We start from the raw sequence: 13,656 nt of genomic DNA on the forward strand, positions 1-13,656 counted from the left end.
TATCTCAGTCCCCCCTCCAAAACCCTAACTTCCAGTGTCTGTCTCTGATTATAAAACGGTGAAAGTCCTAAATTTTATTTCATCAACACAATCGTATATTTTTTTCTTTTCGGTTTCATATTCTTGTTCAGCTTCTTGCTTACATGTTTAGAATACTATGGTTCTTGAAAGTTCTCATACATCTTTGTGATTGCTACCTTATACCAAATCTCTTTTACAAAACAAATTTTTATGTTCTTGATTCTTTTATTTTTTGTGAATTGGGATTTTGTTGTTTGCAAGTGACGATTAAACAGACAGGGACATCAGAAATTATCTGTGTTGACTATAGTCTATAATGGGAATCTCTCTGATGCATAAACAATCACCCTCTTTACTTTGCAGTTTTCAAAAATCTCTTTTTGGTATCAACAATACTTAGAGCTGTTTTGATTTGATTTGAAATTGTTAAGAAGGCTTTTACCAATGATGGAATTCAAATAAATCATCAGATCTGATGTGTAACAGCATATGTGATTACAATCTTGATGCTGAGGTAAAGCCTTTGAATTATCCATAAAATTGATGCCCTGCTTTTGATAGTTGATTGATATTGGTCTTAATCCAATATCCAGATTTCAAGAACAAAAGTATGATTTTATTTTTCTGCTAATATTCAAAATGTTATGAAAATTCCATTATGTTTTTGGTGATTCCGCCTATAGTAGCAATGGTGCAGCTGAAACTTCATAGTTTACCCTCTTCCCCCTATAGAAAGTGGTACTTTGTGAAACATCATATTTAGGAGCATTATATATAAGAAAAAAAACAACCATAATAACACATCAGACAATTAAAATTTGAACAAAAAAGATGAAACAAGCTCTTGACTATGCTTACGGCCCTTTGAGTGGAAAGAGTTACTGAATCTTAATTCGATCGAAGCCCGTTATTTGTAGCCCAATATTTGATAGGGTACAGGCCCGATAACTGTATTACGCGAATAATAAGCCTTGATACCGCAAACATTGATTAACAGACCAAGATGAGTCCAATCAATCATCGTGCCAAAAATAATGCTCGAGTTGCGAACCTATTTTGTTAACAAAGTTGATCCGAACAAACCTGGCTACAAATCCAGTAATTACTTAAACGGTGGAAACATTAGTGCATTACCTACCAGGTTTTCAACTAGGCGTTTGATCCAATTCTGTTGAGTCACGTGCATATACAGATTTGTATTTCAACGAGAATGCGCCTATATCAGCCCACATTCAATATTATATGTGCCTATATCATGGTTCATTTCTCTGGTTTTTTTTATCATAGCCTAAAAAGTGTCCCAACAGATGCAATTGTCTACTAATTAAATTAAACTAGTGCGCGGGTTTATCTTTTGATTCACATACTTTATATACATGTTGTATATTATTTAAGATTTATAATATAAAAAAGTCAGAATGATCCGGAACCAAAAAAAATCGACCCGGACAAAAAAAATCAAATACCTACTTAGATCCAAATGTTGAGAACTCAAAGAACTCATACCTGAAATGAACAGATTTATACCCGATCCAGTGAGCTAAATTTCAAACATAATATCTTTTGTTATATTTTTAATTCATTTTTTTGGGTTGGTGAGATTTACTATTTATTCGGAAGATTTTTGGCTAACTTAATGGTATATATTCATAGGTTTCTTTTTTTCTGAACAGGAAAAAAATAAATTTATCTTATATAACAAATTGCTGCTATAAATAATTTTTATAAAAATTAATTTGTAACAGTAATATCATTTTTGTTATAAATTAGTATGTCATGGTTTATAGGTTCAAAGTATAGAGTTAGTCGTCTTCATAGTATTGCTAATATTGATAGATGCAAGTTAATGAATACAGATAATATATTGTATTATTAGTAATCTGTCGTATAGTATTATATGTTAGTAGATGTATTATTAATAATCTATCTTATAGTATAATATGCTAGCGGATGTATCTAGCTTATAGTAAAATATATGCAATATAAAGAAACATGCGTAGTGAATATAATAATAAGGTAAGAAGTGAAAAACTATGGTAATGGTTGATATTAATTATTTATAAAAAGGCATGTCTAATAATAAGTAGATTAATATAACATTAATTACATAAGGTCCAACTTTAAAATCCACCTAAAAGAAGTTGTAATGTTTCTGTTTTAATAGAATAGATATGAAAGACTTAAAGCAAATACAATACCAGAGACCATACGTATTTTTTTTTAACTGATGCATATTCTGTTTATGCAAGTACATAACTTAAATGCATGGATAATCAGATGGTTTGAATTAAAATGATATAATAATTTTTTAATCTCGATTTAAGATCAAAAGCAAAGTTTTATATGCGTATTCATATTTGAATCCATACAAATAAAACGTGTGTTCAATAAAAATAAATTGCAACAATATAAGATTTCGAACCATTCATCCTGATATTTGTGTTTAACAAAAATGAGATGTATCGTAAGCTTGTTATTGGCAGTTTTTTTTTTCAAAATTATATATCTGTTTAAAGAAAAAACATATATCAAACTGAAGTTGAGTAGGATAACTCCAGATGTTTCCCACCATATATAACACACGATTAAAAACAAAATAAATAATGCGATTCTAGGCGAACATCCACTTCAAGTGTCCAATCCAACACATATTCCTAAATCAAAGTGTGTTATTAATACACCCCGAACGCACTTCGCTCTTCAAAACAGTATACAAAATAACTTTTTAAAAAGAATATTAGGACATCTCAATTCCTACTCTATAATTTATTTTATTTATAAAGTAAATGAAGTGAGAAATGGAGTAGTGAGCAAAAAATAAAAGCATTACTCCATTTATAGAGTAATACTTTTATTTTTAGTTCACCACTCAATTTTCTACTTTATTTACTCTATTTAATAGAGATGAAGATACTCTTATACGTAAACTCCTTTGACCTTTTCTAAGTGGTTCTTCTATTTGTAATAAAAGATTGCAAATTTTGACCAATAAGGTAACAAGACTAAAGAACCAATAATAAGGGTATCAGCAGAGACATCAAATCAAACATCATTTTGTCAATTGTCAATCATGCCTGGTTGATTCTTCTTTGAAAGAGAATTCCAAAAATTAAAACTATAAAAATTAGATATTATTACCATTTTGTGTGTTAAATATTACTATATGCACATTAAATAAAACTAATGAAACATCAACCATTTATTATTTTAATTGCTAGCATGCATCTATTTCTTTAATTAAAGTAAACTATTTCATCTCAAAAGTGGTTGGACTATTTTTACTTTCTTGTAATAGCTGGACTATTGTTACTTGATATATAAAATATACAAATTAATGATAAGAGAAGTCATACAAGGTAATTTATTTATTTTCAAATGTTCAAATAATAGTTATAGTGTCTGTATTCTGCTATAGTTTATTAGTTGATGTTAGGAGTTTTGAGGCTCCTAAGTCAAATGATAGTATAGTGGTAGTAAGTTGTCGAACCAAATCTGAGGGATTCAAATGCAGAGAGAATGCAAGTATTTGCCTAATCTAAGTGCAACCAGTGAATTGGATGGTTTTTAAACTAAAGATTAAAGCTAATGCAAAGCAATAAAAATGATACTTTTAAGCTATTGGAAAGGAGAACTCATGGGTATAGGGATTTCAGACCTTGGGTGATCAGGTTTCGAACTAAGGATGACAAATGAATCAATCAAACTATTAACCTTAAGCCTAGACACAATTCTAAGCAAGCTCTATGTCTAGATGAATGCTCATTTGCTAACATGTCTCAAACATCAAATGTCTTTGGTTGAATAACATGCAAGCAATCATTATTAACAAGTCTATTAGCTATCTTAGCATCTTTAACAACAAATCTCTTTGGCAAAGTACACTAAGAGCCTAGGAGAGTTGACTCAGGCATTTCATCAAACACCTTTTGGGTGGGAAATGCCTAGAGATCACCCTTTGAGTGGCCTACTCAAATAATGCATTAAGATCACTCTACTATGCAAGGAACAAGCATGATCTACACCTAAAACATCCTAGAACTAGCCTAATCACCCTTAATCACCCTAACCCATGAATCCAAAAGGTGATTACTCACTAATCTCCATGATTCCTCTTAAACCCATGATGGATTTCAGATGAATCATATAGAGAATTAGAAAAAAATCACAAGAACACAAGAACAATCAAAGCCAAAAGAGAACTTTTCTTGAGAGAGTTTTGTGTATTCAATAGATAAAAGATAATCTGCCAAAAGGTGGCTACAACCTCCTTAAACATTAGGTTTTTCAGAGTAAAAACGTGCATAAGAAATTGCAAAAAGGTCCTTGAAAAATCATAAAATCGTGTAGCAAAAGGGGCTGGAGCGACCTTGGGGGGTCGCTCTGAGAGGTCGCTCCAGCCTCCATTTTTGTGTCTCCGGGCGATGAAAACGCGAGCTACTTAGGTGGGTCGCTCTGGTTGGTCGCTCTGGTTGGGAGCGACCTTGGGGGGTCGCTCCGGAAGGTCACTCTGCGGTTCTCGACCAGGATGGATATGCCTCTAGTAAATTGATCATAACTCCTTCATTACATCTCCAAATGACTTGAAACCACTTCCATTAGAAAGCTAACTCAATTTCCTGTGTCTCCACAAAATCTTAGCAACAGAAGATTTCTCTAAGACCTCCATCCGTGCTCATCTTTCACCTCCTTTTTTATCACATTGCTTCCAAATGTCTCCAAGAACTCCATGTGGTGTTCCAATACCTGATAGAGACATATGTATGCCAAATGCAACCTAAACATGTCTAAATCCTAATCTATATGATGAAAATGCTTATGAATGAATGGTTAAAACAATGCAAATATGCAAGACATCAACTCCCCCACACTAGTCCTTTACTTGTCCACAAGTAAACTTTCAAGAACCAAGGAGAAGAGGTTTGAAGGTGGGGACTCATAACCAAAAGAAACTCTTCTTAGTTCTCAACCTAACAACCTTGCATAATCATACCAAATAGCAAGAGCAAAGATTTTATCCATCTCTAACTTCTCTAAGCCTATCCCAGCTCCTTTGATCTCTACACTCATTAATCATGCATCCACAAACCACAAATCCACATCTCTCTAACATTTATGAAGCAACTCAATAGACATCTCACACATGGTCAACTGGTCCAAGTCATTTGTTTTGGTAAGACAAAAGCCTTAATGCAAGTGAAATCAGAGGTTCAAAATGATCTTTTAAGGTGGTTTACTCTCAAAACAAAGTAGCTTTGACATTACACATAATATATCTAAGAAAGGGATCAACTCATGCATACAATGCTCAATCTCCATTGTTTTACCCTTTCCCAAACACACAAGATATTCAATTATTCCTCAATGTCAAACCCAACTCACATCTCTCACCAAAAGATCCCAAGAACATTCTTCACATCAGACTCTTTCTTTTTGAAATCAATAAGGGATTTTCACAATTTTAAAACAAATCTCAGCTCCTAACAACTTTGCTAGCCCCCTTTTTATTCTCTTTTTTTTTTCTTTTTTTTTTTAATATTTTTTTTATATTTTTTTTTATATTTGGGGGCCAAGACTTTTCACAATAAGAGCTAGATACTTCTCCACTTATCCCATAAAGACTAATCATTTAAGCACAAAGAGTCAAACCTTTCATATTCCCAAATCACAATCACAACACTCACCCCCTTCCTATAGCTAGACAATAGAGTGACTAATCTAGCAAGAATGGAGACTAAGCATTGTCGTTCCCAATACTCTCAACATTATGCACATGCAAAGCTTTCCAAAGAGGCCTCACTCAACAAATAATGATGGTTTAAAAAGGAGGTATGGGTTTTGGGAGTGGAGTACCACTTGAGTTTGTCAAAAATATTGGTAAAACAGATGGGACAACTCAAGTGTGTATATCCATGACTTAGTACACAAGGGACCATATGCAAGAGACATTAAAACATGAGCTTACTTCAAAGAGAGAGTATCAACAGTCAAATGAGTTTCAAGATGAGCATTCAAGGCGCGAAGTTTACAAGCTTTCTAAAGGGTGCTCAAGCTACTTGTCATGATTACAAAGGTCAACAAATTCAGTATTTAGCATGAGCTCTTTACAAGGTTGAAATCCCCCTAATGCATGAATGCAACCTATATGCTTCTAGACTCAATCCTAAAAATGCAAATGATGCAACTAAATGATTCTTTTTGTGTTTTTAAAATTTTTATTTTTTTATGCAAATAAGGATGTAATATGCAATGCATGAGACTCAAAATCATGAAAACAAACATGATCAAATACTTGGTACCTCCCCCACACTTAAATCACACAGTCTCTGTGTGAGTGAGGTACCCAATGGAATTCTAAAATGTAAAGAAAAACTGGGAGAAGGGAGGTTTCCAGTTACCTGAGACGGGAGCGATGTGGAAGGGTCGCTGCGGCAGGTCGCTCCCAGCTGGAGCGACCTCGTGACGTCGCTGCGGAGACCTCGCTCCACGGTCAGTTTCTGTGTTTCCACTCGCGTGTGACGCGAGCGACCTCGGCATCTCGCTCTGGACATGTCGCTCCCAGGTGGAGCGACCTAGAGGTGTCGCTGCGATGAGATCGCTCTGGTGTCCGACTTTCTGCTCAATCCCTGCACACAACTTCACTCTCCCATTGTTTTATGCAATAAAATGATAATGCAAATACTAATGCAATATATACAAGGATACTCATGGGACTTCCTCCCAAGTGAGCTTGTTTTAAGTCTCTAGCTTGACTTTGCCTCCTTTGGATCAGGCTGTACTAGGTGCAGAGAGTGGAGTTGACACCCCATCTTCCTCAGGTGGTAGCTCATCAAAGTGATCATCAGCAGGAGGAGGATTCATCTCTTCTATGGTGAAGGCTTGTCCAAATACAGTGGGGTTCCTCATCTTCTCCTTGATGTCAAAGTGGAGGATGTTCTCCTTGCCCAAATGGAGGTCAATCTTCCCTTCCTTCACATTCACAATAGCTCCTGCTGTAGCTAAGAATGGCCTTCCAAGAATCAATGGGTCTTGAGCCTCCTCACCCATTTCAAGCACCACAAAATCTGTAGGTATCTCATACCTTCCAATCTTCACAGGGAGGTTCTCTAGGATGCCCACAGGGTACTTCACTGATCGATCAGCCAACTCCAGAGAGAGCCTACACTTCTTGTATTGAGTGAATCCAAGCTTCTTTGCCACAGACAAAGGCATCAAGCTGACACTAGCTCCTAAATCGCAGAGACACTTCTCAAACACCATAGGTCCAAGAGCACAAGGTAGTGTGAAGCATCCTGGATCCTCTAACTTCTCTGGAGCATCAAGCCTCTGAATGATGGCATTGCACTCATGACTCAGAACCATCATGCCCTCCATCTCCTTCTTCTTAGCAGCTACAACATCTTTCAGGAGTTTGCTGTATTGAGGAATCAGCATGAAAGCATCAATGATGGGCATTGTAACCTGAGCTTCACTCATCTGCTTCTCAAACAAAGCCTTGTACTTCTGTAGCAGCTGCTTCTTGAATCTACCAGGGAATGGAAGCTTGGGTTCATAGGGAGGAGGGACAGGAGAGCTCTCACTTGCTGGAGCAGCAGATTCACCATCTTTTGTTGTTTTCTTCTCTTCTCCAACCTTTCCTTTACCCTTGGCTTTCACAATCTTCTCCAAGATCTCAGCATATGTCTTCTCATCAACAATGACCACTTCATCATCCAGGTTGATGGCCACCTCCTCACCTTGTTTCTCAGCATCCTTGGTGAGGGTTACAGGAGTCAACTGCTTACCACTCCTAAGTGTGACAGCTTTTGCTTCCTTGGGGTTTTGATCTGTCTTTCCAGGTAGAGATCCTTGCTGGCGGTTCTGGTGGGAGCTCATGGAAGCAAACTGATTCTCCAAATTCTTGACAGAAGAAGCAAGATTGGAGAATTTGTTGTTGAGCTCATTGTAGCTTCCATCGATCTTGGAGTGGAGATTCTTCAGCTCATAGCCAACATGCTTCTCACTTCTAGTCTGAGATTCCAAGATCTGTTTCAGCAAGGCATCAGTGCTGCTCTCTTGAGGAGCAGAAGAGCTAGGAGAAGAGTTTTGCTGAGGCTGATAGTTGCTCTGCTGGTTGTTTCTAGGCTGATAACCATTCTGCTGGTTGTTTGAATAGGGCTTCTGTTGGTAGTTGTTGTACTGAAAGTTTGGTTCCTTCTTGTACCAGCTACCATTACTGTTGATGAAACACAATTCTTCTTGCCCTTCCAAACCGTCAACCTCATTGACAGTAGGAGGTATCTCCTGGTTTGGGTTGCCAACAAAGTTGCTCGATCCCCGGCAACGGCGCCAATTTGATGTTAGGAGTTTTGAGGCTCCTAAGTCAAATGATAGTATAGTGGTAGTAAGTTGTCGAACCAAATCTGAGGGATTCAAATGCAGAGAGAATGCAAGTATTTGCCTAATCTAAGTGCAACCAGTGAATTGGATGGTTTTTAAACTAAAGATTAAAGCTAATGCAAAGCAATAAAAATGATACTTTTAAGCTATTGGAAAGGAGAACTCATGGGTATAGGGATTTCAGACCTTGGGTGATCAGGTTTCGAACTAAGGATGACAAATGAATCAATCAAACTATTAACCTTAAGCCTAGACACAATTCTAAGCAAGCTCTATGTCTAGATGAATGCTCATTTGCTAACATGTCTCAAACATCAAATGTCTTTGGTTGAATAACATGCAAGCAATCATTATTAACAAGTCTATTAGCTATCTTAGCATCTTTAACAACAAATCTCTTTGGCAAAGTACACTAAGAGCCTAGGAGAGTTGACTCAGGCATTTCATCAAACACCTTTTGGGTGGGAAATGCCTAGAGATCACCCTTTGAGTGGCCTACTCAAATGATGCATTAAGATCACTCTACTATGCAAGGAACAAGCATGATCTACACCTAAAACATCCTAGAACTAGCCTAATCACCCTTAATCACCCTAACCCATGAATCCAAAAGGTGATTACTCACTAATCTCCATGATTCCTCTTAAACCCATGATGGATTTCAGATGAATCATATAGAGAATTAGAAAAAAATCACAAGAACACAAGAAACAATCAAAGCCAAAAGAGAACTTTTCTTGAGAGAGTTTTGTGTATTCAATAGATAAAAGATAATCTGCCAAAAGGTGGCTACAACCTCCTTAAACATTAGGTTTTTCAGAGTAAAAACGTGCATAAGAAATTGCAAAAAGGTCCTTGAAAAATCATAAAATCGTGTAGCAAAAGGGGCTGGAGCGACCTTGGGGGGTCGCTCTGAGAGGTCGCTCCAGCCTCCATTTTTGTGTCTCCGGGCGATGAAAACGCGAGCTACTTAGGTGGGTCGCTCTGGTTGGTCGCTCTGGTTGGGAGCGACCTTGGGGGGTCGCTCCGGAAGGTCACTCTGCGGTTCTCGACCAGGATGGATATGCCTCTAGTAAATTGATCATAACTCCTTCATTACATCTCCAAATGACTTGAAACCACTTCCATTAGAAAGCTAACTCAATTTCCTGTGTCTCCACAAAATCTTAGCAACAGAAGATTTCTCTAAGACCTCCATCCGTGCTCATCTTTCACCTCCTTTTTTATCACATTGCTTCCAAATGTCTCCAAAAACTCCATGTGGTGTTCCAATACCTGATAGAGACATATGTATGCCAAATGCAACCTAAACATGTCTAAATCCTAATCTATATGATGAAAATGCTTATGAATGAATGGTTAAAACAATGCAAATATGCAAGACATCATTAGTATATATGAATGTTAAAAGAAATTTTCATTCTTTCCACCATAAATAGTCAATACTATATGTCCATATACTACAGAGTTATTTCTTTGCAACTTATTCTCGAAAACATTGTCTTTATTCATTGTATTACTGAACTGACGTAATAAGAGGATATAGATCATTCATTGTATTCTTCATTACAATTATGGTAACTATGGTAAATGCGTTAGATTCAAAGAATCGTAATTATCTGTTCTCTTGTTAGTTTTGCAAATATCTTTTTATTTTTTTTAGCTCCTATAACGATCCAAAACTAGTTTCTTATTTTTTATTAAGTCAAGTAATATATCATCAAACTTAATTAATTTTTAAAGATATTAAACATATAGAAAGTTTTTTATTTTTCTTTAAAAGTGGCAAGTGCTAAAACAACCTACTCAAGTTGCGTTACACATTACGTATCTTTCTCCTCTCACACTCGCACACAACTATGGGGGAGATATATTTTTTACCTTTTACAAACTCTATAAAAAAATTTCGTTTCTTATAATTAAGAAAATAAAATATTACAATTTTGTTTTTCTCCAATCCTTTATAGTTTGTTTGATTTAGCCTCTTTCCTTTATGTTTTTCACTTCATCTTCCTAATTAACCTTTCTCCCCAACTTCCCTGTTCTTCTTTCTCCTATAAATATATTCAGATAGTATTCTCTGAATCCATCTCTCAAAACAACACCGTTCAAGATCAAATAAATAAACCATGTTGGTTATCCACTCAGTTTTTAGCGTTTAAGGTTTCTTGGGCCGGGGAGGGAGAAAAGATGGAGACCTTTTGTGGGTTTCAGAAGGAAGAAGAGCAGATGGATCTTCCTCCAGGGTTCAGATTTCATCCAACAGATGAAGAACTCATAACTCAATACCTCCACAAGAAGGTTCTTGACATCAGCTTCTCAGCTAAGGCTATTGGTGAAGTTGACTTCAATAAGTCTGAGCCATGGGAGTTACCTTGTATGTTTCCAAAGATCATCATGATCTCAAGTTCTTAACATTCATTGTCTAGATCAAAACTGGTCTTTTCTTTATCTTCTTGAAACCTAATGGTGGGGGTTGATTGATGATATATCTATGTTTTTAGGGTTTCTAACCAATATTTTTACAGGGATGGCAAAAATGGGTGAGAAAGAATGGTACTTCTTCTGTGTGAGGGACAAAAAGTATCCAACCGGTTTGAGGACTAACCGGGCTACTGAAGCCGGTTATTGGAAGGCGACAGGGAAGGATAAGGAGATTTACCGGGGTAAAACCCTTGTTGGGATGAAGAAAACACTTGTATTCTACAGAGGAAGAGCTCCTAAAGGTCAGAAAACCAATTGGGTGATGCATGAGTATAGGCTTGAAGGCAAACTCTCTGCCCATAATTTACCTAAAACCGCAAAGGTTTTTTTTTTCAATATAAAAGCTCTGTTTCTGCTCTGTTTTGTTCTCTGTTTCTTTGGTTTAATAACTTTTGTTGGAGTTTTCAGAATGAATGGGTGATATGCAGAGTGTTCCAGAAGACTGCTGGAGGGAAGAATATCCCTATTTCAAGTCTAATCCGGATTGGTTCACTCGGAACCGGTTTTAATCCTTCTCCTTTGTCCCATTTAACCGATGATTCGAGTTACAATGATAAAACCAAAACAGAACCGGTTTACGTGCCCTGCTTCTCCAACCAAACTGATCAACTCCAAGGAAACACATTCAACTGCTTTAGCAGTCCTGTTTTCAACTCGACCCAAGCCGACATTTTCCACAGGCTTCCACTCTACCAAAGCTCGATGCTCGCTCAAGAGCGTTCGGCTCTACAGGCTATGATTGATAATAACACAAGGCAGAGTCTCAAAGCGATGAGTGTCTCACAAGAAACCGCAGTTTCTACTGACATGAATGATACTTCGTCGGATTTTGAATATGGTAAGAGACGACTCAATGCTCAAGAAGACCCATCTTTCTCCACTGGACTGGTTGATCTTGAACCTTTCTGGAATTACTGAAGATAGCTAAGAGTCTCATGTCCACTGATTTACTGTCGTCTGTCATGAAAGAAAGTAAGAAAACTTTTTCACCTTATAGTTTGGTGTGTTAAAGTCTGTATAGATTATTAAAAAGGTTTACATCCCCTTAATATTAAAATAAGATCATTTTTAGAGACTAATTTTATGTCTATGTGTTATTAACAAGAATGTAATTTCTTATGTGACAACACCATAATCATTTTCACTCCCTTTAACTAAAAACCTCCTCTTTATTGGACTTATTACATTACTTGCCATTATTTAATAATTGTAGTCTATCATAGTGTTTTAATAGTATGTTTTGGTAACATGCACTCTCAATGTAGATGAAGGAAGTAACTGGCTATTTGGTAACATGTTTTATATCATTTTAAACCGGTTGACATATATTATATCATTCTTAGTATATTCAAATGTTGTTTACATGTATATTCGATATCACACTATATCAAAATCGGTTTTATTATGTGATCTTGGTGAAGATGATATCAAAACCGAGTGTTGCTTTTGTTGTGTTACTTTTGGATCATTTTATGTTAACTTGTTTTATATCATATTACATAAAAAACCAGAAAGAATGTTATTTTATGTATCAAATAATCAATGATAATTCAATGTATACTCGAGATCATTTGCAACGTCAATATCCATCTATCAATGAAATAAATCAGGAAATATGGAAATTATGGTATTGATTGCCATAAAATAATTTTCAAAGATCTTAAAGGTATTGTCAACAGCACAATAGTTGCATGACAAGGCTTGGTTGCCGTATGAATATTTCAAATTAGTAAATATGAAGCTAAATATGACACTAATTCCGGTTATATATGTATTCATTAATATTGGCCGAATTTGGGAATGAAATTTCACTGCGAAACCGAAACATATATTCATATTCTTGATCGTCACTGTATGAAATTGAATTTAATTCCGTTGACTAGAATCTCAGTTTGTTTCATTTGTTGACAACCGTCTTTGTAGTTAAGTACATTTCCTATATTAATCATATGCAACGTAAAATCGATAAAAAATCACTATTTTTTTTATAAACTTCAACCTTTGGTCTCATTCATTTCATCTCAAGCATAAACTGATGCTATAACAACTTCTTGAGACGGTTTCTGTTCGTTATTGGTTTAAACAGGCTGGTCTTGATTTTGTTTTTCATATATAAACGATTATATTGATGTATTCAAAAAGAGGTCCATACTGAATTTAAAATGAAATTCATTAACTTAAGCACCAAAACTTTTAATTTTGAAATTAACATTAATGATAATAGAAATTTATTTAGTCACTATATAACACTCAAATCCGGTTAATTTATAGTCAAATAAATTTTTAATATGGTCATATTTATGATAATTGAAATCAACATTAATGGTAACAGAAAACTTTTAATTTTGAAATCAAAATTAATGGTAACATGAGTTTATTTGGTCAAATATAAAACTCAAATCCGGTTAAGTTTATAGTCAAATATAATTTTTAATGTTATTGCCTATATTTTATTTTCTTGCATTTAATACTTTCCAAAATTTTCAAAGAGGGATCGAGCAATAAGGATTTCTAGGATTGATTTTCAAATTGATTCCCGGACTGAATTGATGCGGTCTAAACCCTAACAGTTGTGAATATATATATATATATATATATTTCTAGCTACAAGCCTACGATATCAAAACCGATAACAGAAAATGAGTGTTATGAATTTCATGACTTGAAGCCAAAAAAGTCTATGTGTCATAATAATGGCTCATATTTTTATATATATGTCTTGATCTGCCCTCTTAACTTAAGCACCAAAACTTTTAAATTTGAAATTAACATTCA

At 35.4% G+C, this 13,656-nt stretch overlaps 1 protein-coding gene and 2 non-coding genes across 3 annotated transcripts; all 3 read left to right on the forward strand.

The window, feature by feature from the left end:
- The first annotated feature begins 274 nt into the window (after nucleotides 1–274).
- Nucleotides 275–359, forward strand: LOC130497297 (small nucleolar RNA R44/J54/Z268 family). Its single transcript, XR_008936297.1, has one exon. It is a non-coding gene; the product is annotated as a small nucleolar RNA R44/J54/Z268 family (small nucleolar RNA).
- A 101-nt stretch (nucleotides 360–460) lies between these two features.
- On the forward strand, nucleotides 461–538 carry LOC130497344 (small nucleolar RNA snoR124). The gene has a single exon (XR_008936340.1). It is a non-coding gene; the product is annotated as a small nucleolar RNA snoR124 (small nucleolar RNA).
- Nucleotides 539–10,236: 9,698 nt separating this feature from the next.
- On the forward strand, nucleotides 10,237–11,960 carry LOC108837953 (NAC domain-containing protein 100). The gene is made up of 3 exons (XM_056988186.1): nucleotides 10,237–10,774; nucleotides 10,926–11,203; nucleotides 11,290–11,960. Exons 1-3 carry the CDS (start codon nucleotides 10,588–10,590, stop codon nucleotides 11,797–11,799), a joined length of 975 nt encoding a protein of 324 aa, XP_056844166.1. The 5' UTR covers nucleotides 10,237–10,587; the 3' UTR covers nucleotides 11,800–11,960.
- Nucleotides 11,961–13,656: the final 1,696 nt, after the last annotated feature.

This window comes from Raphanus sativus, chromosome 6 (genome assembly GCF_000801105.2).
Source record: "Raphanus sativus cultivar WK10039 chromosome 6, ASM80110v3, whole genome shotgun sequence".
Taxonomy (NCBI): domain Eukaryota; kingdom Viridiplantae; phylum Streptophyta; class Magnoliopsida; order Brassicales; family Brassicaceae; genus Raphanus; species Raphanus sativus.

What these genes read in the sequence shown, in the direction of transcription:
- LOC108837953 (XM_056988186.1), top strand. Translation starts at nt 10,588, where the DNA reads ATGGAGACCTTTTGTGGGTTTCAGAAGGAAGAAGAGCAGATGGATCTT. An exon ending in TGAGCCATGGGAGTTACCTT is followed by an intron (nt 10,775 to 10,925) that starts GTATGTTTCCAA and finishes ATATTTTTACAG; the next exon opens with GGATGGCAAAAATGGGTGAG. An exon ending in ATTTACCTAAAACCGCAAAG is followed by an intron (nt 11,204 to 11,289) that starts GTTTTTTTTTTC and finishes TGGAGTTTTCAG; the next exon opens with AATGAATGGGTGATATGCAG.